General features: G+C 44.1%; 2 protein-coding genes across 4 annotated transcripts in view; one reads left to right on the forward strand and one right to left on the reverse strand.

The window, feature by feature from the left end:
* FLACC1 (flagellum associated containing coiled-coil domains 1) lies at positions 1 to 22,526 on the forward strand. Its single transcript, XM_060105940.1, has 11 exons — positions 1 to 174; positions 327 to 460; positions 1,642 to 1,734; positions 3,400 to 3,462; positions 12,117 to 12,214; positions 13,483 to 13,535; positions 14,993 to 15,089; positions 16,924 to 17,027; positions 19,434 to 19,496; positions 22,213 to 22,302; positions 22,407 to 22,526. Exons 1-11 carry the CDS (start codon positions 1 to 3, stop codon positions 22,524 to 22,526), a joined length of 1,089 nt encoding a protein of 362 aa, XP_059961923.1.
* A 3,076-nt stretch (positions 22,527 to 25,602) lies between these two features.
* The window catches only part of CASP8 (caspase 8), a 32,067-nt gene continuing 29,893 nt past the window's right edge, over positions 25,603 to 27,776 (reverse strand). For all 3 annotated transcript variants that reach the window (XM_060106922.1, XM_060106924.1, XM_060106923.1), the window contains exon 9: positions 25,603 to 26,900. In XM_060106922.1, coding sequence (XP_059962905.1) covers positions 26,765 to 26,900 — 136 coding nt within the window. In that variant the 3' untranslated portion in view covers positions 25,603 to 26,764. The remainder of the gene's footprint in view (positions 26,901 to 27,776) is intronic.

The following is a 27,776-nucleotide window of genomic DNA, read 5'->3' on the forward strand; positions in this document are numbered from 1 at the left end:
ATGCCTGGCCGCCTCCTGGCCTCTGGCCATGAAGGAGAACGCAGAGGAGGATGTGGGCTGGGAAGCAGAGCGGCAGCAGGGGCCAGCGGTTGGCTTGTGCACATGCTGAATTTGAGAGGCCTGTGGGGGCGCTCAGGAGCCAGCCGAGTCTTGCGCTTGGGTGTGAGGAGAGAGGTAAGCTGGGGGAGGACACGGGCGGAACTTGGGCCCGGGCATCCCACCTCACGTGTCTGTGTTTAAGCTGTGAGTAGGGCGCCAGCAGAAGATTGGAGCAATCTCAGCACTCCAGGCCTGCACTATACCTTATCTTCCACCTGGATGCCCAGGAAGTAATAAACGTGTCACCTGGCTACCGCTTCGTTCGGAATAGGGAGCAGATTTGCGTCACCTTGGGAGATGAGATGTCTGCTAGGAAAAAGCATTCAGAATCAGAGAACATGGACAAAGTCAGGACTTCCAGGCAATGTCCCTGGACCCGCATCCAGCTCCTCAGCCCCACCCCGGCCTGGCCTCGAGGATGAGCCCCTTACCTGACGCCCAGTCCACAGCGTCCCTTCACTCCTCAGCCTGGCGCCAGCTCCTCTCTGCACCCACCTCTCTGCTCTGAGCCCGTTTGAGTCAGGCAGACAGATGAGTCAGGCAGCTGATCTGGAGAATGACTGGGTGGGTGTCCCTCACACTAAAGGGGACTAGCTGTTTCTGGAGGTAATGAGTAGATGCCATGTTCACAACATAGTCTGAACTTGAAGGGTGAGAGCTGAGGGTAAGGTCAGGGTTTCTGGGAGGCCAGAGCCTGCATGTCTTTTCCATTAAGTCGAAAGATACCACTCAGTTTACGCCTCTGAGAGGTGCAGCGTGGAAGGTGCTGGTCTGACTCCACCCCGGCTGGGCACGCTGCCACGCCCTCTGTCATTCAAGGCCCACCCACTCTCTATCCTCCGGGACCATGTAAAGTCAGTCCCCACATCCTCTTCACGCTAACCTGCTAAACCTCCCATTCCTATCTCCTCCTTCCCCATCTCCTCCTACATCCTCTCTCTTCTTCTCTCACCCTCAGGGATCAAGGACCTCATCTCTGCTGCACTGCCTGCCACCCTGTTCACTCCAGCTCAGCCAAACAGAGCTGCGTAACCTTACAGATTTCATGGAGTCCCCAGACTCAGAAACACAAAAATGCATAAATCTACTCTGAAATCCATCCTCTTAAATCCCCTCTTTGTCCTGTTTCTGGCCCATTCCTTGTCTATGAGTCACTGTCAGCATCAATCCTATTCCTCCACCTAATTTCCTAATCCTCTGAATTTCTCCCTCCTCCATTTCAAGTATCTTTACCAAGTCAAGGTCAAATCCTAATGGATTTCTGGCGTCCTCCTCTTTCTCTTCTAGTCAGTGGGTCACCAAACCACCCCTGCTCACTTCTGGCCAGATTACCCAAAAGGGCTCCGTGTGAGGCTCAGCCACCCTACTGCCAAATTCCTTCTTCCAAACCACCCCCTTCCCCTACCCCCCCACCCCCCATGGTGATGGAGCAGGTGCAGAACATGGCCTGGCTCCCACCAGGCCAGAGCCAGCCATGCCCAGGGAGGGTCCTGACTGGCATGGCAGGGAAGCTGCATGGATCACGGATCACTTGTCCCACAGGACTGCTATCATCACTGACCTCGAAGAACAGATCTCAGAGCTGACAGCGATAATAGAGCAAATGAACCGAGCCCATCGTTCTGCCCCCAAAACTGGTGAGTGGTCCTTGAGTTAACCGACATCTTTTTAGGAAGGGGAAAGGCCAGTAGTTTCAGATCGCCTGCTATGTTCCAGGCAAGGCCAAGCACCTTCCTCCTGGGAGCCAGGCTGTCCAGGCAACAGCCCTGACTCCATCCTCATCCATAATCGCAAGAACTCAAGTCCCTCCTCTAGGCCTAACTCAATTTCCAGGAGTTCTCGGGGAGCCTCTGGCATGTTCAATGCCACTGTCCTCTCCACACTAGGGAGTGCCAGCCATTTCCAGCAGGGCTGGCTGTGGCCTGTACGGTGAGTTAAATTTCAGACCTTGCTGAGGCTCTTGGTAACCGCATCAGCGTGACCAGGATTTCAGTTTTGCTCAAAAGCTGCCCAGAAGCCTCCAGTACCACTTCCTCTTGCTGGTGAAACTGCCAAAGCCCACTCTCCAGAATCTGCTGATTTCAGTTAGCGCTCATCATGTTCCCTGGGGATTCTGGTAACACTTTCTTTAAAATTCACCATTCACTTTATCACGGACTTTTCTTCTCCGCCCTAAGCAGAGATGTCTGGTGGCCTGGACTGGAATGATACATCAGACCAATCCTTAGATCTCCTCCCAACTCCTCCCCTCTCCTCCCCATCTGCCCATCCCCTCCTGCCACCAGCACCCGCCCCCGCCACCCGCCCCGCCTCGCTTGCCGTTACCGAACCCACGTGTGAAGGGTGAATTCCCAGTAGGCCAGCCCCTCGCCCTCTGATACACACCAGATGTGTCTGAATCCTACAGTGACCCGGCATAGGACTCAGGCTGCGACCTTCCCTTCTGAGGATTCATTCCTATACCTTCCTGAAAACCCTGCCAAGTTCATGGTCACCTTCTACAGAAAGGAAATCGAGGCTCAGGAAGTTAAATAATTTGCATGAGATCACTCACCTCATCTGTGGTGGGTTATTGGGCAAAATGCACACTTTCAGTCACTGAAGTATCGGCCCTGCTGAAGACATATTTAGAGATTATTTCCATCGAGGGACCTCAGATTGTGATTCTTAAAATTCTCCCAGCTGTGAACAACCTACATTGTTGTGTGCCTATGCAGAAGGGGGTGTGTGCTGGCCCCAAGCCCTCGTCTCGGCTGGCGGTGTCTATTCCTCCTGAGGCACTGGCCAGAGGACCCGATGTGCGTGTTAGAAGAGAGGTTCACCTGGAACTGAGCACTTCCTGCCTCCGGAAACAGAGCCCTTCTGCCAATGAGGATTTATTAGCATTGGTTTTAAGTTCATCAAAGCAGGGTCTGAGTCTCAGGCCTCTTTGGCTCCTCCAGGTCAAGCCCTTTGCACAATAAACGATTGCTCAATTGAATTACGTATCCAAAAATCCAAAGGCCATGATCTTACAAAGAGATTACAGTCCAGCCAAAGAGGCCAGACCTGCCCACAAAACAGTGAAAGGGATGGTTTCCATGCACCCTTTGTGAACTGATTACGTACCAGACAATGTAGAGCGAGGCAAGAATTGTCCCGTTCCCTTGGTAACGATGTGCTCTCTGGCACCGCTGAACACAACGGGAGAGGCTTGGGGAGAGGGACATACCCCATGAATGGGAAGGCTTCTCCGAAGTTGCAGGGTGGAGTGGGAGTGGGGTCCTCAATCCTGCCTTGTAAATGCCAGCCTCATTTCTAGCTCGCCAATGAAATGGATCTCTGCTGTGCTGAGATGCAGAAGAACTTTGAAAGCGAGAGGAGGTATGATTTCTGGCACAAGTTCTTGTGTACTGAAGGTCCTAAGGCTCCTGCATCCTTGCAGGATTTCAGTTCACTGGGATTTCAGACAACACCAAATGGAACTCGGTGGCAAGGGGTAGGGGAGATAAGAGACATGTCTTTGGAGAGCTGGATGGTTTGATCTGAGGTCACTTAAAATACAGCCCGGAGAAGGTTATTCCTGGCTTTGTAATTTCTCATCCAAATTTCATTTCAATTATAATCTCCCTTTCAGTTGATTGCTGAGAAGAGCCGTTTTTTGGTTATCTAGGAGGTTTCTATGGTAAACTACTGTTGTTCTCAGCCTGGTCTCTCCCCACGCCCCTCCTCTTCCTCCTCTCACCTCTACTGTCCCTGGCTACTAGGTCAAGGTCTAGGCAAAATGGGAAGAAGGTATGGGAAGGGCAGGAGCCAGAGCTGCAGAGACAAACCAAGGGGAAGAAAAAGGAGGTGTGTTGTCTGTGGGAGTGAGAAAACCCACAAAGTCCCCTTCCACACCTCCTGTTGGGCACCAGAGCAGCCCCAGTAGTCCTGCTGGAGAGAAGTCTTCCTAAGTGTCACAAACTTGCTTTAAAATTTTTTTAAAATTAATTGACTTATTTACTAATAGACTTTATTTTTTAAAGCAGTTTTAAGTTCACAGGAAAAAAGAGCATAAAGTAGAGAGAATTCCCACATACCCCCGGGCCCCATACCTGCACAGCCTTTTGTCATCACTGACATCCCACACCAACATGCGACGTTTGTTCCAATCAATGAAGCCTACACTGACACACACTGTTATCCCCCAATGTCCACTGTTTACATTAGGATTCACTGTTGATGCTGTACATGCTATGGGTTTTGACAACTATTTAGTGACACGTATCCGCCACTATAGTATCACACAGAATAACTTCACTGCCCTAAAAATCCTCTGAGCTCCGCCTATTCATCCCTCTCTCCCCACTCACCCCGGCAACCACTGATCTTTTTTTTTTCCTTTTTTTTATTTTACAAATTTAATCAGTTATACATATACATATGTTCCCATATCCCCTCCCTTTTGCGTCTCCCTCCCACCCTCCCTATCCCACCCCTCCAGGCGGTCACAAAGAACCGAGCTGATCTCCCTGTGCTATGCGGCTGCTTCCCACTAGCTATCTACCTTACGTTTGGTAGTGTATATATGTCCATGCTGCTCTTTCACTTTGTCACAGCTTACCCTTCCCCCTCCCCATATCCTCAAGTCCATGCTCTAGTAGGTCTGTGTCTTTATTCCTGTCTTACCCCTATGTTCTTGATGACATTTTTTTTTCTTAAATTCCATATATATGTGTCAGCATACAGTATTTGTCTTTCTCTTTCTGACTTACTTCACTCTGTATGACAGACTCTAGGTCCATCCACCTCATTACAAATAGCTCAATTTCATTTCTTTTTATGGCTGAGTAATATTCCATTGTATATATGTGCCACATCTTCTTTATCCATTCATCCGATGATGGACACTTAGGTTGTTTCCATCTCCGGGCTATTGTAAATAGGGCTGCTATGAACATTTTGGTACATGTCTCTTTTTGAATTATGGTTTTCTCAGGGTATATGCCCAGTAGTGGGATTGCTGGGTCATATGGTAGTTCTATTTGTAGTTTTTTAAGGAACCTCCATACCGTTCTCCATAGTGGCTGTACCAATTCACATTCCCACCAGCAGTGCAAGAGTGTTCCCTTTTTTCCACACCCTCTCCAGCATTTATTGTTTCTAGATTTTTTGATGATGGCCATTCTGACTGGTGTGAGATGATATCTCATTGTAGTTTTGATTTGCATTTCTCTAATGAGTAAAGATGTTGAGCATCCTTTCATGTGTTTGTTGGCTGTCTGTATATCTTCTGTGGAGAAATGTCTATTTAGGTCTTCTGCCCATTTTTGGATTGGGTTGTTTGTTTTTTTGCTATTGAGCTGCATGAGCTGCTTATAAATTTTGGAGATTAATCCTTTGTCAGTTGCTTCATTTGCAAATATTTTCTCCCATTCTGAGGGTTGTCTTTTGGTCTTGTTTATGGTTTCCTTTGCTGTGCAAAAGCTTTTAAGTTTCATTAGGTCCCATGTGTTTATTTTTGTCTTTATTTCCATTTCTCTAGGAGGTGGGTCAAAAAGGATCTTGCTGTGATTTATGTCATAGAGTGTTCTGCCTATGTTTTCCTCTAGGAGTTTGATAGTGTCTGGCCTTACATTTAGGTCTTTAATCCATTTTGAGCTTATTTTTGTGCATGGTGTTAGGGAGTGATCTAATCTCATACTTTTACATGTCCCTGTCCAGTTTTCCCAGCACCACTTATTGAAGAGACTGTCCTTTCTCCACTGTACATTCCTGCCTCCTTTATCAAAGATAAGGTGACCATATGTCCGTGGGTTTATCTCTGGGCTTTCTATCCTGTTCCATTGATCTATCTTTCTGTTTTTGTGCCAGTACCATACTGTCTTGATTACTGTAGCTTTGTAGTATAGTCTGAAGTCAGGGAGCCTGATTCCTCCAGCTCCATTTTTCGTTCTCAAGATTGCTTTGGCTATTCGGGGTCTTTTGTGTTTCCATACAAATTGTGAAATTTTTTGTTCTAGTTCTGTGAAAAATGCCATTGGTAGTTTGATAGGTATTGCATTGAATCTGTAGATTGCTTTGGGTAGTAGAGTCATTTTTACAATGTTGATTCTTCCAATCCAAGAACATGGTACATCTCTCCATCTATTTGTATCATCTTTAATTTCTTTCATCAGTGTCTTATAATTTTCTGCATACAGGTCTTTTGTCTCCTTAGGTAGGTTTATTCCTAGATATTTTATTCTCTTTGTTGCAGTGGTAAATGGGAGTGTTTCCTTGATTTCACTTTCAGATTTTTCATCATTAGTATATAGGAATGCCAGAGATTTCTGTGCATTAATTTTATATCCTGCAACTTTACCAAATTCATTGATTAGCTCTAGTAGTTTTCTGGTAGCATCTTTAGGATTCTCTATGTATAGTATCATGTCATCTGCAAACAGTGACAGCTTTACTTCTTCTTTTCCCATTTGGATTCCTTTTATTTCCTTTTCTTCTCTGATTGCTGTGGCTAAAACTTCCAAAACTATGTTGAATAAGAGTGGTGAGAGTGGGCAACCTTGTCTTGTTCCTGATCTTAGTGGAAATGGTTTCAGTTTTTCACCATTGAGGACGATGCTGGCTGTGGGTTTGTCATATATGGCCTTTATTATGTTGAGGAAAGTTCCCTCTATGCCTACTTTCTGCAGGGTTTTTATCATAAATGGGTGTTGAATTTTGTCGAAAGCTTTCTCTGCATCTATTGAGATGATCATATGGTTTTTCTCCTTCAGTTTGTTAATATGGTGTATCACATTGATTGATTTGCGTATATTGAAGAATCCTTGCATTCCTGGAATAAACCCCACTTGATCATGGTGTATGTTCCTTTTAATGTGCTGTTGGATTCTGTTTGCTAGTATTTTGTTGAGGATTTTTGCATCTATGTTCATCAGTGATATTGGCCTGTAGTTTTCTTTCTTTGTGACATCCTTGTCTGGTTTTGGTATCAAGGTGATGGTGGCCTCGTAGAATGAGTTTGGGAGTGTTCCTCCCTCTGCTATATTTTGGAAGAGTTTCAGAAGGATAGGTGTTAGCTCTTCTCTAAATGCTTGATAGAATTCGCCTGTGAAGCCATCTGGTCCTGGGCTTTTGTTTGTCGGAAGATTTTTGATCACAGTTTCAATTTCAGTGCTTGTGATTGGTCTGTTCATATTTTCTATTTCTTCCTGATTCAGTCTTGGCAGGTTGTGCATTTCTAAGAATTTGTCCATTTCTTCCAGGTTGTCCATTTTATTGGCATAGAGTTGCTTATAGTAATCTCTCATGATCTTTTGTATTTCTGCAGTGTCAGTTGTTACTTCTCCTTTTTCATTTCTAATTCTATTGATTTGAGTCTTCTCCCTTTTTTTCTTGATGAGTCTGGCTAATGGTTTATCAATTTTGTTTATCTTCTCAAAGAACCAGCTTTTAGTTTTATTGATCTTTGCTATCATTTCCTTCATTTCTTTTTCATTTATTTCTGATCTGATTTTTATGATTTCTTTCCTTCTGCTAACTTTGGGATGTTTTTGTTCTTCTTTCTCTAATTGCTTTAGGTGCAAGGTTAGGTTGTTTATTCGAGATGTTTCCTGTTTCTTAAGGTGGGATTGTATTGCCATAAACTTCCCTCTTAGAACTGCTTTTGCTGCATCCCATAGGTTTTGGGTCGTCGTGTCTCCCTTGTCATTTGTTTCTAGGTATTTTTTAATTTCCTCTTTGATTACTTCAGTGATCACTTCGTTATTAAGTAGTGTATTGTTTAGCCTCCATGTGTTTGTATGTTTTACAGCTCTTTTCCTGTAATTGATATCTAGTCTCATAGCATTGTGGTCGGAAAAGATACTTGATACAATTTCAATTTTCTTAAATTTACCAAGGCTTGATTTGTGACCCAAGATATGATCTATCCTGGAGAATGTTCCATGAGCACTTGAGAAAAATGTGTATTCTGTTGTTTTGGGATGGAATGTCCTATAAATATCAATTAAGTCCATCTTGTTTAATGTGTCATTTAAAGCTTGTGTTTCCTTATTTATTTTCATTTTGGATGATCTGTCCATTGGTGAAAGTGGGGTGTTGAAGTCCCCTACTATGAGTGTGTTACTGTCGATTTCCCCTTTTATGGCTGTTAGTATTTGCCTTATGTATTGAGGTGCTCCTATGTTTGGTGCATAAATATTTACAATTGTTATATCTTCTTCCTGGATTGATCCCTTGATCATTATGTAGTGTCCTTCTTTGTTTCTTCTAGTAGTCTTTATTTTAAAGTCTATTTTGTCTGATATGAGAATTGCTACTCCAGCTTTCTTTTGGTTTCCATTTGCATGGAATATCTTTTTCCAACCCCTTACTTTCAGGCTGTATGTGTCTCTAGGTCTGAAGTGGGTCTCTTGTAGACAGTATATATATGGGTCTTGTTTTTGTATCCATTCAGCCAGTCTGTGTCTTTTGGTGGGAGCATTTAGTCCATTTACATTTAAGGTAATTATTGATATGTATGTTCCTATTCCCATTTTCTTAATTGTTTTGGGTTCGTTATTGTAGTTCTTTTCCTTCTGTTGTGTTTCTTGCCTAGAGAAGTTCCTTTAGCATTTGTTGTAAAGCTGGTTTGGTGGTGCTGAACTCTCTCAGCTTTTGCTTGTCTGTAAAGGTTTTAATTTCTCCATCAAATCTGAATGAGATCCTTGCTGGGTAGAGTAATCTTGGTTGCAGGTTTTTCTCCTTCATCACTTTAATTATGTCCTGCCACTCCCTTCTGGCTTGTAGAGTTTCTGCTGAGAGATCAGCTGTTATCCTGATGGGGATTCCCTTGTGTGTTATTTGTTGTTTTTGCCTTGCTGCTTTTAATATGATTTCTTTGTGTTTAATTTTTGACAGTTTGATTAATATGTGTCTTGGTGTATTTCTCCTTGGATTTATTCTGTATGGGACTCTCTGTGCCTCCTGGACTTGATTAACTATTTCCTTTCCCATATTAGGGAAGTTTTCAACTATAATCTCTTCAAATATTTTCTCAGTCCCTTTCTTTTTCTCTTCTTCTTCTGGAACCCCTATAATTCGAATGTTGGTGCATTTAATGTTGTCCCAGAGGTCTCTGAGACTGTCCTCTGTTCTTTTCATTCTTTTTATTTTGCTGTGCAGCAGTTATTTCCACTATTTTATCTTCCACCTCACTTATCCGTTCTTCTGCCTCAGTTATTTTGCTATTGATCCCATCTAGAGTATTTTTTATTTCATGTATTGTGTTTTTAATCGATGCTTGATTCATCTTTAGTTCTTCTAGGTCCTTGTTAACTGTTTCTTGCATTTTGTCTATTCTATTTCCAAGATTTTGGATCATCTTTACCATCATTATTCTGAATTCTTTTTCAGGTAGACTGCCTATTACCTCTTCATTTGTTAGGTCTGGTGGGTTTTTATCTTGCTCCTTCTTCTGCTGTGTGTTTTTCTGTCTTCTCATTTTGCTTATGTTACTGTGTTTGGGGTCTCCTTTTTCAGGCTGCAGGTTCGTAGTTCCCATTGTTTTTGGTGTCTGTCCCCAGTGGCTAAGGTTGGTTTAGTGGGTTGTGTAGGCTTCTTGGTGGAGGGGACTACTGCCTGTGTTCTGGTGGATGAGGCTGGATCTTGTCTTTCTGGTGGGCAGGTCCACGTCTGGTGGTGTGTTTTGGGGTGTCTGCGGACTTTTTATGATTTGAGGCAGCCTCTCTGCTAATGGGTGGCGTTGTGTTCCTGTCTTGCTAGTTGTTTGGCATAGGGTGTCCAGCACTGTAGCTTGCTGGTCGTTGAGTGAAGCTGGGTGCTGGTGTTGAGATGGAGATCTCTGGAAGATTTTCGCCGTTTGATATTATGTGGAGCTGGGAGGTCTCTTGTGGACCAGTGTCCTGAAGTTGGCTCTCCCACCTCAGAGGCACAGCACTGACTCCTGGCTCCTCAATTTGGGATGATTTGTTGTTTAATCATGTATTCCACAGATGCAGGGTACATCAAGTTGATTGTGGAGCTTTAATCCGCTGCTTCTGAGGCTGCTGGGAGAGGTTTCCCTTTCTCTTCTTTGTTCTCACAGCTCCTGGGTCTCAGCTTTGGATTTGGCCCCGCCTCTGCGTGTAGGTCGCCGGAGGGCGTCTGTTCTTCGCTCAGACAGGACAGGGTTAAAGGAGCAGCCTCTTCGGGGACTCTGGCTCACTCAGGCCGGGCGGGAGGGAGGGGCACGGAGTGCGGGGCGAGCCTGCAGCGGCAGAGGTCGGCGTGACGTTGCACCAGCCCGAGGCGTGCCCTGCGTTCTCCCAGGGAAGCCGCCCCTGGATCCCGGGACCCCGGCAGTGGCAGGCTGCACAGGCTCCCGTAAGGGCGGTGTGGACAGTGACCTGCGCTCGCACACAGGCTTCTTGGCGGCGGCAGCAGCAGCCCCAGCGTCCCACGCCCGTCTCTGGGCTCGTAGCTTTCAGCCGCGACTCGCGCCCGTCTCTGGAGCTCCTTTACGCGGCGCTCTTAATCCCCTCTCCTCGCGCACCAGGAAACCAAGAGGGAAGAAAAAGTCTCCTGCCTCTTCGGCAGCTCCAGAGTTTTCCCGGACTCCCTCCCGGCTAGCTGTGGGACATTAGCCCCCTTCAGGCTGAGTTCTTGCCGCCAGCCCCAGTCCTCTCCCTGTGCTCTGACCGAAGCCCCAGCCTCAGCTTCCAGCACCGCCCACCCTGGCGGGCGAGCAGACAAGCCTCTCGGGCTGGTGAGTGCCGCTCGGCACCGCTCCTCTGTGCGGGAATCTCTCCGCTTTGCCCTACCCAGGTATGTGGGGAGTTTCTTGCCTTTTGGGAGGTCTGGGGTCTTCTGCCAGCGTTCAGTAGGTGTTCTGTAGGAGTTGTTCCACGTGTAGCTGTATTTCTGGTGTATCTGTGGGGAGGAAGGTGATCTCCGCGTCTTACTCTTCCGCCATCTTACCCGGAAGTCCTACTGATCTTTTTTTTTTTTTTTTTTTTTTTTTTGCGGTATGCGGGCCTCTCACTGTTGTGGCCTCCCCCGTTGCGGAGCACAGGCTCCGGACGTGCAGGCTCCGGACGCGCAGGCTCAGCGGCCATGGCTCACGGGCCCAGCCGCTCCGCGGCATATGGGATCCTCCCAGACCGGGGCACGAACCCGTATCCCCTGCATCGGCAGGCGGACTCCCAACCACTTGCGCCACCAGGGAGGCCCCTACTGATCTTTTGACTGCCTCCGTAGTTGTGCATTTTCCAAAATGTCACATTGATGGAATCATACAGCCTGTAGCCCTTTCACAGTGACTTCTTGCATTTACCAATATGCATTTCAGGTTCCTCCGTGTCTTTTCTTGGCTTGACAGCTCATACAGCCTTTTCTTTTATTTTTTAATATTTATTTATTTTATTTACTTATTATTTTTTATTTTTGGCTGCGTCGGGTCTCAGTTGCAGCACGCGGGATCTTCACTGAGGCATGCGGGCTCTTCCTTGTGGCACACGTGCTTCTCTCTAGTTGTGGCACGTGGGCTCTTGAGCATGTTGGCTCTGTAGTTTGTGGCACGCGGGCTCTCTAGTTGAGCCACGAGGGCTTAGTTGCTCCGCGGCATGTGGGATCTTAGTTCCCCGACCAGGGATTGAACCTGCGTCCCCTAGATTGGAAGGCGGATTCTTTACCACGAGACCACCAGGGAAGTCCCATATGGCCTTTTATTTTAACACTCCTCTTGAACACTGCCGACATCTGCCTCCTGGAATGGAGGCTGGAGAGACCTTGGGCTCTAAAATTATCCTGGGTGTTAATCAGCCCACAGTTTCCCAAAAGGATTGTAAGCAAAGACTGTGCTGTTGGGTAACATCCATGGCCCCCTGATGTCTCCATGCAAAATAGTGGATGGTGAAAACAGGGATCTCTTCACCCTTTTCTGGATGGATGTCAGGAGAATGTGTCAGGAAGTGAGGGCCCCGCAGCCTGCCCACCAGCTGCCTGCGTGAGGGAGGGGAGGTGGGATCAGGTGAACTTTGCACGGATGACTGTGGCCTTCTCCTGGGGTCCCACAGGGAGCTCGAGGAGACTCACGCAGCACAGCTCAGTGAGCTGGAGAAAAACTACAAAGCAGCCTTGAAGGCAGAGAGGTTGGCTGCCCAGGATAAACTAGGTATGGTTGGGACCTGGGAGAATGACTCTGATGAGGGGGTGGAGGCTGACCCTGCAGATCCAGGGCAGAGGAACTCCCACGGCCATGGGTGGACTCTGGCTTGGCTTTCGAGGTTTCCTTCTCAAGCCCAGGAAGAGCAAGTGGTTGAGAATGAAACTGAAAAAAGGGAAACCATGTCAAGCAATGTCCTCCCTACCCCCAGAAGTTTGAAGGGTCTGTGGCCAAGTTTTGGGGTCTGAGCAAGTCCCCTCATCTCCTTAAGTCTTAGTTTCCCCATCTGGGAATCAAGGACAAGAATACCTGCCTTTATCAGAGTGATAAGAATGTGAAAGCACTGTTTAAAGTATATTTAAAAGGTCTACAAACGTAATACTGTTCCAGTTCAACAAGTTTCCTCACCTGTAAAATAATGGTGTTTCATTAAATTCTAACAGGCACACTGTGATTTGTATGGCCTTAAAACCTGTAAGGGTTGTGTGGGCCATTTATCCCATTATTTATGCTGCCTTTAGGAAGGACAAAGTGTGTACCCTTCAGAATTCTGAGTTCATAGACTAATCGCCACAGGGAGAAGAATTTCTGTAATCTCCTTCCTTTCTCTTATCTTACATTTTTTTTTTTTTTTTTTTCTTTTTGCTGTATGCGGGCCTCTCACTGTTGTGGCCTCTCCCGTTGCGGAGCACAGGCTCCGGATGCGCAGGCCCAGCGGCCATGGCTCACGGGCCCAGCCGCTCCGCGGCATATGGGATCCTCCCAGACCGGGGCACGAACCCGTATCCCCTGCATCGGCAGGCGGACTCTTAACTACTGCGCCACCAGGGAGGCCCTCTTATCTTACATTTTTACAAGATGATATTTGTACCTTGCTGGTTTTCCAGTTCTCTAAAGAGAACATGTATTGTTTTCAAAACCAATTTACACTAGGAATGTTATTTTAAAAAGACAGAAGTTTTTGCTTCTGTTTTTCCTTCAGTTGTAGGTTTGCCCCCAGGGATTAGTCCTCATACTTGGGGTTCATCAGAATCACCTGAGAAGCATATTATTAACAGATACTGAGCCTTGCTTCTGAAACTCAGCAGGTTTAGGGTGGGGTCCGGCCATCTAAATTTCTAATAAGCTTCCAGAGTGATTGCTAAGGCAACACCATGGTTTCACCACCGACAGGATGAGTTTGAGGTATGGACAGTGTGCAGGAGAGCTCTCATTTGAATTTGAAAACATGTATTCCAGAGGAATAATGATGACCCTGTTGTTTTCCTTTTGTCCAGAGGAGATGGGAAAAGAATATAAGTATTTGAAGAATATGTTTCATATATATCAGGTGAGATTCAGAGCTCCTTGGTGGATTATGAGAGAAAGAGAAGCAAGGCTCATTCCTGGTTGATGACGCTCAAATGAATCTAGAGCTCTTGCCCAGAAAATCACTTCCTGAAATTCCCAGCCTCCTTGAACCTAAGTGGCCTTCAAGGAGAAGAGGGAACCTGCGGACTGTGATGGCACCCATGCAGGACATGTCAGTCACCCAGACCCTAAAGGAGCCTGTTGAAAAATACGTTTGTCATTACAAAAGTAATACCTGCTCATTGTTTTTTAAAAAATGGAAATTCAAAAACCAACAACAGGGACTTCCCTGGTGGAGCAGTGGTTAAGAATCTGCCTGTCAGTGCAGGGGAGATGGGTTCAATCCCTGGTCTGGGAAGATCCCACATGCCGCGGAGCAACTAAGCCCATGCGCCACAACTACTGAGCCGGCGCTCTAGAGCCCGCGAGCTACAACTACTGAGCCCATGTGCCACAATTACTGAAGCCCACGCGCCTAGAGCCCATGCTCCACAACAAGAGAAGCCACCGCAATGAGAAGCCCGCGCACCACAACGAAGAGTAGCCCCCGCTCGCTGCAACTAGAGAAAGCCCGCGCGCAGCAACGAAGACCCAACGCAGCCAAAAATAAAACTAATTAATTAAAACAACAACAACAACAGCAGCAACGACAAAAAGAATGAACTATCACCACCCCAAGACAACCACTGTTAACATTTTTACTTTGTAACACCTTTGATCTTAATAAAGTACTGGGTCAAAAAGAATACACTTGTAAGGCCTTTGATGCATTTGGCCAAATTGCCATACAAAAGGACTGTGTCTCTCTGTACTAACTCTAGCAAGCAGAGTAGGGGAGACCTCAGAACATAGCCCATCCACTTAGCCAGCTAATTTGATGGAGCCCCAGGAAACTAGATTTAGGGCATGATTTCATCCTAGGGGGATGAGAGAGTGGGAGGGGGGAAGTCGACAGGGGAAGGGCTGGGCCAGCAAGCCCCCATCCTATGGTGACCAACTGGTCCTGGTTTGCCAGGGACTTTCCGGGTTTTAGCACTGACAGTCTGGAGTCCCAGGAAACAACTCAGTCGCAGGCAAACAATGACAGTTGATTAAAAAAATTAACAACTTGGCATTTCCCTTGTTTCCCCCTGTGCTATTGATGAGTGATTCATGATTCAGAGGGAGCTGACATGAGCATCTGCAACATGCTCAACTGCCTGTCTTCAAAGGAAGCCCAGTTCCAACAGGGCAAACGCCATGCAGAGTTTTCTTTGATCTTTAGGGTTCTGCAGGCTCTTGGGTGACTGGGCTGGAATTGATTCCCACCAGTCACCATATGGGGCCCCCAGCAAGGGTCCCAGGTGAGGGAAACTGCAAAGGGCTCAGGGCTGAGCCTCAGGCCAGGGTGCAGCCTTTCAGGATGCTTTTCTTCATGGTACCTTTGTACCTCCACAGGACAGCATTTATGATGAAATGGAGGACAAGTGGTCAAAGAAGGCAGAATGGGGGAAGGATGAGAAGTTGGAGTGGGAAAAGATCCTGTTACAGCAAAGTGAGTACAGAAATTTTACACTTTTTGATGACAGATGCACCAAGAAACTAGCATTAAGTTTGGCCTCGACTTGAGGAAGGCAGCCTTGAAGTCATGAAGTATGATGGGTGGGCTGCATGGCTGGACTCCTGAATGGAAGGTGCCTGGAGTCTTCAAGAAAGTGCAACAAGGATAGAGTCTTTTATGTAGTTTAGCCACCTGAGGGTCTGAACCATACCATCCAGAACTCACTGGTTGCAAGTTTGGCAATCGGGCTGGAACGAGCTTGTGGACATCTGTAGGACTGCAGACTTGTTTTCTGGGTACAGGTGACCCCGAAGTTCCAGAAAAAAAGCTCTTGAATTAGTTTCAAATATTCACTTGTTGGGGGAGGGGCAACACAGTCCATACTCCCACGTCCCCCCTAAAGGAAGCCATGCTTGATATATTTTTCAGTTGAGATATATATATATATATATATATTTTTTTGAAGTACGTGGGCCTCTCACTGTTGTGGCCTCTCCCGTTGTGGAGCACTGGCTCTGGACACGCAGGCTCAGCAGCCATGGCTCACAGGCCCAGCTGCTCCGCGGCATGTGGGATCCTCCCGGACCGGGCCACGAACCCGTGTCCCCTGCATTGGCAGGCGGACTCTCAACCACTGCGCCATCAGGGAAGCCCGAGATATATTTTAATGGATATAAGGTGTACAACATGTTGATTTGATACAGTCATATATTGCTGTATATTTTTTAAATATTTCCAACACTTAGCACAGAGCCTGGATCATACATAGTGCCCTACAGGAGACTTTCCTACCCCCACTGAGCTTCTTCATAAATGGAAAAAAGAGAGAGAAATCTCTGGAAACTTCTCCCTGACCTAGAGGACTAGTTGAAGTAGAATTGGGGGCTCTATAAACCTATTCCACATCCTAGCCCAACACAATTCAGATCAGATTTAGTTGATATTCACAAATCACTCATATAAATGCAGATACTCCCTGGGAAAGGTCATCCTTAAAGCCCTTCCTACCCTGGACTCCCAGGAGGTAGCATGAAGACCCTGAAGTCAAGGCTGGGGAATGGGGTGTGGAGCTGCTCCTGTTTGAGCCTTTACCTGGAATCTTGGTGTAGCATAGCCCACGTCATCATCCAGACTCCCAGATACTCGCACTATGCTCGTCCCATGTTGCCGGAGTCTATGCTAAGATGCTACGAGCAGTTTTGGAAGACCAGAATTTAGCTGCTCATAGTGTAGCTCAGTCCAGACTTATCTTGTGAGCCTGGGGGTTGCCTCCCTATCCACCCCTAGCACCACGATGCTGAAGAAGAAATTTGTGTAAGACCTACACCCGTCCTTCCCCCTGTTTAGTACTGGGGCTCTGCTGGCAGGTTCCCCTGTCCCCCAAATCCACTTAAGCCTAGCTCTGCCCCAGGGATAAGTATAAATTTTATTGAATAAATTTTATTGAATAAAGAATAATAAATTTTATTGCTGGAAAAGTCACATGAGCCAAGAGTTGTATTTTAAGATAAGGATATCAAAAAAACATAGTGATTACTTCAGCAGAGGGAATGGACAAAATAATAAGCAACAGGTCCAAAATAAACTACATAAAAAGAACCAGAGGCATTAGCAGTAAATCCCATAAGGCTGATGTGATGGAAAACCATTGCCATGTTCACCTCACTCTCACGCATCTCCAGGTGAGAGTCAGAGGTTAGACACCAGGCTGGAAGGACCTTGAGTTTGGCCCAGTCTGGAATTTCTATTATCTTCAGATACTCTGGTTTTCTCTCCATTTCTGTTTTTCCTACATTTACCCATATATGTGATTTCCTCACCTCCACAGAACATAAGATAACCAAAAAATTTGAGTTAGATTCAGAAGAAGAGAAGAGGAAAATACATGACTCCTACAGTGCTATCTTTGAGAACTTCAATTGGGAGAAGGAGGTAACAGCCCAAAGCACATCAATGGTTGAAAGTGCAGTCTGGGTGGGACCTCCAGTTCCCAGGGGTACCTCTGTAATGGGGCAAACTTTTTGTCTTTTGGGGCATGGTCCTCCTTTTCCAGCTTCCCTGGAAATTTATGCAAGCAGACTGTCAGTCTTGCTGTCCTTTTTTTTTTTTTTTTTTTTTTTTTTTTTTTTTTTTTTTTTTTTTTTCTTTTTGCGGTATGCGGGCCTCTCACTGTTGTGGCCTCTCCCGTTGCGGAGCACAGGCTCCAGATGCGCAGGCCCAGCGGCCATGGCTCACAGGCCCAGCTGCTCCGCGGCATATGGGATCCTCCCAGACCGGGGCACGAACCCGTATCCCCTGCATCGGCAGGCGGACTCTTAACCACTTGCGCCACCAGGGAGGCCCCTTGCTGTCCTTTATCTAGGCAGTCTTACCACAGGGTTATTTGACTGAAAATTGTAATTAACAGGAAATAATAGAATGCTAAACATATACAGAACCTGAAATTCCCTATTTACCAAAATCCCAGTCTCTGAATGGCCTTCTCATCCTTGACTGTAACTGAAGAGAAAGGGCATTGTTGCAAACTCGACTAAGCAAATTTGGACATGTACAACTCGTGTTTGACGAGATTTGACAAATGTGTTCATCCATGTAACCAACATCTAAATCAAGATCTAGAATATTTCTTCAACCCGGACAGCATGCCTGTGTTCCTTCCAGATAAACCCTATCTCCCTCAAAACCGGCCCCAAGACAACCACTTTTTTGATTCCTACAACTATAGACTAGTTTTACTTGTTTTTAAACTTCATATAAATGGAATCATGCAGTATATGCTCTTTTGTGTATAGCTTCTTTTCCCTCAATAATTTCTGTGAAATTTATCCATTCATTGTTCATATCAGTAATTTATTCCTTTTATTGCACAGTAGTATTTCTTTGTAGGAATACCACACAATGTGTTTACCATTTTCCTGTTTTTGGAGATTTTGGTTGTTTCCATCTTTTGGTGTTTACAAATAAAGCTTTTATAAATACCCTTGTACAGCTATTTTTGTAGACATATGCTTTCATGTCGCTTGGGTATATACCTAGATGTGTTATTACTGGACTCTAGAGTAGGGATAGGTTTAAATTTATAACAAATTACCAAAATATTTTCCACAGTCGTTGTACCATTTTACTCTTGCATCTTAACTATATGAGAATTCCAGTTGTTCCATATCATCAAGAACAATTAGTATTACCACTCTTTTAATTTTGGCTATTCTGATGGGTATGAAGTTGTATTTCATTGTGACTTTAGTTTCCCTGATGATTAATTATGTCAGGCAATTTTTCATATGCTTATTGGACCATTCATATGTCTTCTTTTGTGAAGCTTTGGTTCAAGTTTTTTGCCATCTAAAAAGAACTTGATTTGCTCATCTTTTTATAATCGGTGTGTAGGAGTACTTTTTATACTATGGATACAGGTTCTTTGTCAGACATATGTGTCGCGAATTCTATCTCCCAGCCTGTGGTTTGCCTTTTCATTTTGCTCACATTGTCTTTCCATGGACAGAAGTTTTTAGTTTTGATGAATGTTGGTTATCAATTTTTTCCTTTTATGGTAACAGCTTTCTGTGTCTTCTGTGAAATGGTTGCCTAGTCCAAGAACATGAAGATATTCTAGTTCCTAAAAAGCTTTATAATTTTAGCTTTTATGATTCTATGATCTATTTTGAATATTTTTTGTGTATGGAGCAAGGTAAGGCCATAGGTCTTTTTTTTTCCATATAGATATTTATTGTTCCAGAATGATTTGTTGAAAAGATGTCCCTTTCTCCATTGAGTTACCTTGGTGTCTTTGTTGTACTTGAGGGGGCAGGGGGTAGACTCTTCATTCTGTTCCATTCAACTATTTGTCTATATTTAGGCCAACAACACAGTGTCTTAATTACTGTAGCTTGAAATCAGGGAGAAAAATCTTCCAACTTTGCTCTTGCTTTTCAAGATTATTTTGGCACTTCTATATCCTTTGTATTTCTATATAAATTTTATAATTATCTTGTCAAGAAAGCCTGTTGGTATTTTGAGTGTGATTACAATGAATATAAACTTCAATCTGTGGAGAACTGGATATTAACAGTATTAAATCTGTACCCAAAAGAAAAGGCTTTAATGAAAATATGATTTCTTTAAATATTTCTCAATGCACTAAGGTTGAACAAGAGTAAGATTTTCATTATTTAACTTCAACATGTCATGTCATTAGTTTATAATGTATGCTTCATTAAAGCAACATCTAAACTATGGTGAATATTATATTCCTGAATCCTTTTCCGGCTTTCTTAATTTTCTGAAGGAAGTGCCAGAAACCCAGTGCCGACCTTTTTCAAATAAAATTATTTTTAGGAGCTCTTAAAACAACACGAAAGGGACACCTTGCAATTAAAGGAGCTGAGAAAGACCAAAGAGGTAAGCTTTTTCATTTTTCCTGTGAAATTAGCCTCTTACAAATATATCACTAAAATGATACACTCTCAATAAAATGGAATCTATGATAATTTTCCCCAAACCATTAAAAAACAGAAGATCTAAAGCTGAGCTTGCTGGATTCAATAAGTCAAAAAGATTTTAGAACTATCTGAAAAAGAAAGCCATTGTTGTCTTTTTAGAGCCAGATCTGAACAAGTATATGAACAATATACTGTGTGATCTTCAATGTTAAATGCCTCCCATTTCTCGTAAGGCTCAAACCACAAAAGGGCCTTAAATAGTAAAATGCCAGATTCTTCCTTCTAAACTCTGAAAAGTACAATACTGCCCCTTGGGAATGCTGCCTTCAGGCCTTTCCTTAAAACTCTGAGTGAACCTCACTCCCCCAGCCTCTCTAAGAACTTTTCTTCTGGGACAAATTACAGCACTTCCATGAGGGAGACACCAGAAGGGAAACTGTTTAAACCCACAAACTGCCTTGTGGTTCCTCTTTCACTGAGAATTTAATTTGGATCCAGAATGGACATGTTTGGGAAAAGATTAGCCATTATGAAAGCATGGCATGATATTTTAGAGCTCAGGCAGGGCTTCACCCTTGATGGGCAAACAGACCACAATGTCCCACAAGGTAAAAGGATGGGCTTTGGTGTAAGGTAGACCCAGTGTGTTATAATAACGGCTTTAATGAGCTTGGCTACTAATTCTATCACTTGTGTCATTTCTGGGTCTGTTTCAATTAATTGATTTTGCTCCTCATGTATGGTCATATTTTCTTACTTGTTTGCATGTCTGGTAATTTTTTTATTGGATGCCAGCCATTGTGATGTTTACTTTATTAGGTGCTAAATAGTTTTGTATTCCTTTAAATATCGTTGAGCTTTGTTCTGGGATTCAGTTACTTGGAAATATTTTGATTTTCCAAGGCTTGGTTTTAAGTTTTGTTAAGCAAAATTAAAGCAGTCTTGATCTAGGGCTAATTTTTCCCTACTACTGAGACAGTATCTGTCAGAGTAAGCTGCCCAATGCTCTGTGTCTTAAAAGGGGTTTTTATACTCTGGCTGGTGGAAGCATGAATTTTCCCAGTCCTGTTTTGGTCCAGGGATGGTTCTGCCTGCTGGTGGTTCTTTTCCCCAGCCTCATCTCATTCTACTCCTTCCCTCCATCATGCAGCTCCAGTGGCACTGGACTTCTTGCTGTTTCTTTTAACAGGCCAGGTTGCTTCCACTTTGGGGTCTTTGCACTTGGTGTTTTCCCTTCTTGGAAACTCTTTCCCAGATCTCCACATAGCTCACTTCCTTACCTCCTTCCGGTCTTTCTTCAAATGCCACCTTCTCAGGGGTTACTCTACTTAAAGGCTCAACAACCTGCCCAGCACGTCCTTTCTCCTGTTTCATTTTTCTACACAGACTTATAACCGTCAAACCTGATAAACTCAATGAAGTCAGGGATTTTTGTCTATTTTTTTGCCACTGCTCCTCAGTTTCTAGAATAGTGTCTGGCATATCACAGACATTCAGTACATAGCAAGTGATTTTTGAATGAATAAATAAATGAAAGAATGCAAAATGACCTGGTACAGTGCTTTGCCCAATGCCATTGCAGTAAATGATGGTACCTCTCCAGTTTATACATTGTGGAAGGATGCTCTTTGGGTGCAAAGAGCCCTGATGACATTTAGGAGTTAAATGGGGCTGCACCTGAAAGCATAGGCCCATCTGGTTCATTTTTATAGTCTCTTCAGCCTCTATCTAAAGTAGCTTCCACACTTATCCCTTCCCTGCACTTACACTGCATCTTCTATCCACATCCTTGGTTTGTTTTCAATTTATTTATTGTATTTACTTTAATTTTTTTGCATCTCTTTCACTAGAATGGATCCCCATAAAAGTAAGAACTTTATCTGTCTTGTTCATCGTAATATTCCTGAGGCCTAATACAGTAGTAGGTTTTGCGGGGTTTTTTCCCCTAATTAACAAACTATTTTTTTAGAGCAGTGTTAGGGTTACTGAAAAATTAAGGAGCAAGTGCAGAGGTTTTTTCCCCCTACACACACACATGCACACACACACACACACACACACACGCACAATTTCCTTTATTATTAACATCTTGCCTTAGTGTGGTATATCTGTTACAGTTGATGAACGCATATTGATACGTGATTATTAACTAAAGTCTATAGTTTACCCTAGGGGTTCCTCTTTGTGTTGTACATCCTATAGGTTTTGTTGCAGGCATCATGCCATGTAGCCTCCTCTGCAGTATCATATGGAATAGTTTCTCTGCCCTAAAAGTCCTCAGTCCTCCTATTCGTCCCTTGTTTCCCTTCCTAACTCCTGGCAACCACTGGCCTTTTTACTGTCTCTATGGCTTTGCATTTTCCAGAAAGTCATGTAGTTGGAATTCATACTAGATATTTAATAAATATTTGTTTAATGAATGGATGACTGGTAGCTCTTTTGACAACCCGTGTGAGCTGTGGTGAGGGCTGGCTCTGGGGTGGTGATAGTGAGGCTGAAGAGAAGGGTACAGACGAGTGAGACACAGAGGAAGTAGAATGAACAGGGCGTAGTAACAGGGCAGGAGAAGGAGTAGCTAAAGTTGATGCTTTCATAGTCGAATCCAGGTGTCCCGGAGAAGAGAATAAATGGGTAGACATCATCATGATGTCCTGAAACAATTTCTTCTTACACAGGTCATAGAGGAAGAGTTGCATGCTCAAGCTCTTATCCTAGAATCACTTAACACAACCCTCTACCAAACCCAGATGGAACTCCAGAGAGAGGTGAGTCCTGGCTGGATTGGGGATAGGAGTTGGAGGGAGGAAGCCTCTGCTCTGGGTGACTCTAATTTGGGAAAGATGGCTATTAAAATGTACCTGTCTTTCAGAAAGCTATGGTGGCAAATCTGGAGAAAACACTCCAGACCAAGCCTGCTGAAGCTGAAGAAAATTTTAAATATACCATACAGCACCTGACAGAAGAAAACATTCATCTAAGGTATGAATGATGCTGCTCAAAAAGACGTGGCTGAGTCATCTTTAGAAAGTGGAAGGGATGGGAATTCCCTGGCGATCTAGTGGTTAGGACTCTGCACTTCTGCAGGGGCCCTGGGTTCGATCCCTGGTCGGGGAACTAAGATCCCGAAAACTGTGTGGCATTGGGTGAGGAATAGGTGAAAATGAATCTAGGTATTCCCTCATGAAATCAAGGCACAGGCAGTGTCAGGAGGGGGATATGCTGGCCACAGAAGTTATCTACTGAGGTCATTTCATTTGAAGTGATGCTGGGAGACTCCTCTCCCTTTCCTGTCTTAGTTTTTTCTGCAAAACAACACAGGAGGTTTATCTGAGAGTCTCTGGGTTTATTCAGTTTTATGACTGAGAGTTATTGTTAAATCCAAGGCCTTGAGCTTTGTGATCTTCTATTATAGGCTTTATGCTTTGAAGGGCTTTTTTACTTATAGGGTATTGATTAATTCTGGGAAGAGGTATTGAGGGATTTATTTGAATCTTGATGGGAGGTGCACTGTGAATTTTGCCAATATCAGTTGGAGATTTTGCCCATAAGGAGGATGGTAGCTCCTAATTCAATGGGGACAAATAATCAGTGTTTCCAAAATCAGTTCTAGGGCCGTGAGAGATGGAGCAAATAAAAGATGTCACAGGGTCATTTAATTCACCTGGTTGGCTTCTTTGATGACTGTGGTCAAATTCTAGAATTATTTCCCCCTTCTGGGAGAAAGAAATTCCAGCAAGATACTTCTCTAAGAAGTCTCAGCTTAATAAATGGGTAGGGACAGGGGAACTAAGGAGAAAAGGGTGTGTATGTCTCAAAGAACCTAAATGAAAGGAAATAAGTTCAGAGACAGGAATCTCTTGTGGCTCATTAGAGATCCCCACTATGTGAATTGTTTTAGTATTCTGAGGCAGGGGCTGCTTTACAGTAGTGGGGTTGAGCACTGAGAGTGTGGCTCTGATGTCTGCTAGGACTGGAGGAGATTCATCCCCAACCTGGAGAAATGTTTCTCCAAGCCAATTAAGAGGGAGGGTTGGGAGGAGCCCCTGTAGTTCCTTGGAGCCTCATCACTGAGAATTGGGAGGATGTTGGAAAGGCTGGTTAGAGGGCTAAATGTACCTGAAGTGTTTGAATTTGTAAAATCTCTTTTCCAAAGTCCTGGCTCTTTGCAATAACAGGAGAAACTAGGAGGGTTCTGGTCTCATTTAGGAGACTCCATTTTCTGGGGTTGAAGATTAAGAATTTGGCCATCTTCCTTATAGGTGAGTCATCTAGAGTGTGAGAGCACTGGTTTGCCAGATTCACTAAATCCAGAGCGGATGTAGTTTCCCATTCCATCTGGTCCTTTTTATAGAAGGGAAAGATCCCAGTTCAACCCATTAATAAATATAGAATTAAAAGTTTCCTGGGTGGAATCCACCTCTATAGGAAGACCAGAATTTTCTTTAAAAACAATCTGAAGTCAACTGTAATCATCATGAATAGGTTTGTCAGATTTTCATGTGCAAGCCTGAATTTTCTTCCAATCAACAGGCTTTGGAAAAGCCCTAGGAGTCACGTGATGGAGTCACCTAGTGGTTGCTCAAGCCATGTAATAAGTTAGCAGGTTTCTTGGTTGTAATTCTAGAGACCTGTCAGGATTTCCTCAATTAGCAGTTTTCATCAAATGCTGGGCCTGACCTTTACCAACAAGCATATGAACTATCTGATATAAGTCAGAGAAACCAGGTCACTAAGTTCAAATGACTATAGTAAATTCCTGAGCAAATCTGTGAGGGTCTTTGGTTACTTTGGGTGAATCTTTGACTATGGTTCACAGTTCAGCTTTAGTCCAAGGAGTATGAGAAATTAAGGCTCTGGATCCTCAGACAGCTTAATTTTAAAGGGACAGGTTCTGACAAGTTCAGAGGAAAAAGGAGTGGGGAGAATTTCAGAAAGAAGGGGAAGTTCAGTAAAGGAATTAGTTTAGGGGAACTAAGGATATAGAGGAAGTACAGGCAGCATAGAAGGGAAGGAGGAAGATGGTGCCAGAGGCAGAGCCTGGTCACAAGGAGCCAAGGGAGAGACTCAAGATGGGGTCAGAGATGGAGCCTGAGACAAAGAAGCCAAAGAACAAGAGCCTGAAGCTTCAGGAGCCATTTTATCTTTCTTTACTTATTTGTTTGCCTCAGTTAACCTTAAGATCTTATTTTGCAGAGAGGCAATTTTAGACTCCTGATAGTATTTGGAAGCCTCGAAATAAGCATTCCACTCAGTTCTAGAAATTTTTGAACTATTGTGGTCCAATTTGGTTTTAGGAAAATTAAGTTAGGGGGATTTCAAAAGTTCCCTGTGATGGCTGTTGAGATCCTAACTTGCCTTTGATTGGGTCAGTCCATTTAGCTAGAAATGCACATGAGGAAGGACCACAGTTTCTAAACATAAAATTGGCTGGAGTCCCTGCGGTGAGGGTGGGGGGCAACATCAAAATATTTAGATAACTGGGGCCCCATTTCTCAGAGGTTTTTCTCTGGAATAAAAGAATAATTTTCAAACAGCTTGCAACTCAAACAGCCTACAAGCTAATACCAGCCAGTTCTAAGGAAACAGCTTGATCCCAAAGGAGCCAGACCAGAGGGTTTTCAGCCAGTTTCCAGAGAACAGCCCCTGTACCAAAGGAATGGGCCAACAGCTGAACTGACACAGTTTCAGTGAAGCAGCTCCTGTTCCCAAAGGAATGGGCTGACAACTTCTCAACCAGCTTCAGTAGAAACAGTTTAATCTCAAAATCAGACCAAAGTGCCAAACAAGTTCTTGCACATAGAACAAGGCCTTAACAAGAAAGATAAAACCTTAAAATAGATCCTGAATAAAGCCCGGAGAGCTTCAAACGGCAAAGAGGACATGAGCTCAGATCCAGGAGAAAGATGTACCTTCAAACTCCAGGGTCATTGAGGAAAACAGTGAACTCAATGGGCTTGATTGTGGGTACCACACTTGTTTGCCCACCAGCCCAGAGCCATTGAGGATCTTCTCTGGTCCCCATATGGACCATCAAAAATGTTGACCTAAAACAAACAGACTGCCAGTTATCTCTCCAGGAAAGATGGGTTTATTGAGTATCAGCAAAAAATTGCAATTTGGGGTCTGCAACCATGGCAAGCCATATGCAAGGCCCCACACAGCGAGGGAAGAAGAATGTTTTTATAGAGGGTAAAAGTAAGTGGGGAGGGCTATGGTAAACAGAGTCCATGGCCTTTCACTGGTTGAGTTCTTACCAGGAAAGAATAAGAGTCTTTCTTCCTGTTGGGCTCTGCTACCATCTCAGGGCATGAGAGCTCCCCCTTTTGGTCTCTTTATTCTACTTAACTGAGTTTTCTGTTTATTAATTTTTTTTTTTTTAAATGAAAGCTTCCTTCTTTCTTTCTTTCTTTCTTTCTTTTTGGCTGTGTTGGGTCTTCGTTTCTGTGCGAGGGCTTTCTCTAGTTGCGGCGAGCGGGGGCCACTCTTCATCGCGGTGCACGGGCCTCTCACTGTCACGGCCTCTCTTGTTGCAGAGCACAAGCTCCAGACGCACAGGCTCAGTAGTTGTAGCTCACGGGCCTAGTTGCTCCGCGGCATTTGGGATCTTCCCAGGCCAGGGCTAAAACCCGTGTCCCCTGCATTGGCAGGCAGATTCTCAACCACTGTGCCACCAGGGAAGCCCAATATCCAATTAATATCATTCCTCTTAAAAGTGAGCTGAATACTGTACTTATGAGTAATAAAAACAAGGACAATCATGCTTAGGTTTTTGAAATCTAAGTCTAAACAGTGGTGTCTTTCACCACTCCCATGGCACAGGAGAGGAAGCTCACATGTTTCTGGGATAGCTTGTCACACTTGCCACCATCAATCAGGCTGGATGTGGGAGCATTATATCCTCAACCTCAACACATGAGGGTTTTTTTTAGCCAGGTCAGATCACAAATATCCCCCTCAGTGATCTTTGACATTTCTTTTAAACTTACTATACTTTTTGTATCTACTATAAGTTCATTTTTAAACCTTTTCATCAAATTAAAAACACAATTAATCATGCCTACAGCTATGACTGTCTAGCTATTGCAAAGCCAGAGATTTAGCTTGAATTTGCATGAAAATTATATTGCCCTCCCATTCCGTCCACTTCCATCTATCAAGAAAAAAAAAAAGAAAGAATAAAATAGCAGCATTTTCACTATTGTTTAGTTATGCAACTAAACAATAGCATCAATTAAGGGGAAAGAAGAGTTTTTTTCTCAGTGTGAAAGTAGGTTGTGGCATCTGTTTGCCCATATTTTTCTTGTCATCCTTATTGCTTACTTCAAAGTTCACCTTGGTGAGGATGGTGAGAATATCTTCACCCCTGAAAAACATAACATAACCTTGTGACCATCTATGGGGGGAAAAATCAACTGGTAAACCGTATCATCTGCTGTGATTAGTGATAGTTATTTCTCGCAAAACAACAGGCATTTGAAATAACAAGACGTTAAACCAAGACCTACCACGGCTTTCTAGGTAAAGAAGTTGTCTCAGAACTTAATATCTTATGACCATCAGAAACTTCACTGTCAACATCAGATTTGGTTTCTTTGCCTCCTGACCTATTTGCACCTCACTCTGCTCCATGTATTGTGTCACCTACCCCCAATCGCCTCAACGCCCCCCAACGTCCTCTGACTCAAATTGGCATTGCTTCTGTGGATTTATCTGTGGCCGCATCAAACTTTAGGCAAGTGGAAATTGAAAGTCTCCTGCAGCCACCCCACTGCTTTCTCACCAGCTTCTCTTATCAGTTTAGTTGGGCAACCTGTTTATTCACTTCTATGGCTAACCCCTTGGAACCTCGCAGGATTCGTGGTCTAAGTTACAAAATGAAAATGTAGTGTGGATGTTATGGTTCAGTCCTTTACCTGCCATGGGAAATTCTTGCTCTTCATACACTTAAAACATAATGAGACACGGAACTAGAAGCAACCTACAGAGGATTCCTTGCTATTTATCTGCTGGTTGTGTGTGCATTTGGTGAACTGTGCCGTACAAAACCATCATTTAAATAAAGGAAACATAAGATAATAAATGAGGGAAAGTTATTTTCCCACATTTTGTGGGCTTCAAAGCAGGCCAAATTTGTGGGAATAGAAAAAGTTTCTGATCTTTAGCACTTATCTCCCACAAGAGGGTCCGAGGTTGGTCAGCTATTATAGAACTTTTGACAGGGTTGGAGGATGTTAAACAT

This window comes from Mesoplodon densirostris, chromosome 8 (genome assembly GCF_025265405.1).
Source record: "Mesoplodon densirostris isolate mMesDen1 chromosome 8, mMesDen1 primary haplotype, whole genome shotgun sequence".
In the NCBI taxonomy this organism is placed as follows: Eukaryota; Metazoa; Chordata; class Mammalia; order Artiodactyla; family Ziphiidae; genus Mesoplodon; species Mesoplodon densirostris.

Coding starts and splice junctions, on each gene's coding strand:
- FLACC1 (XM_060105940.1), top strand. CDS start 1: ATGCCTGGCCGCCTCCTGGCCTCTGGCCATGAAGGAGAACGCAGAGGA. Junction 1,735..3,399: donor CATCGTTCTGCCCCCAAAAC/TGGTGAGTGGTC, acceptor GCCTCATTTCTA/GCTCGCCAATGAAATGGATC. Junction 13,536..14,992: donor ATATGTTTCATATATATCAG/GTGAGATTCAGA, acceptor GTACCTCCACAG/GACAGCATTTATGATGAAAT.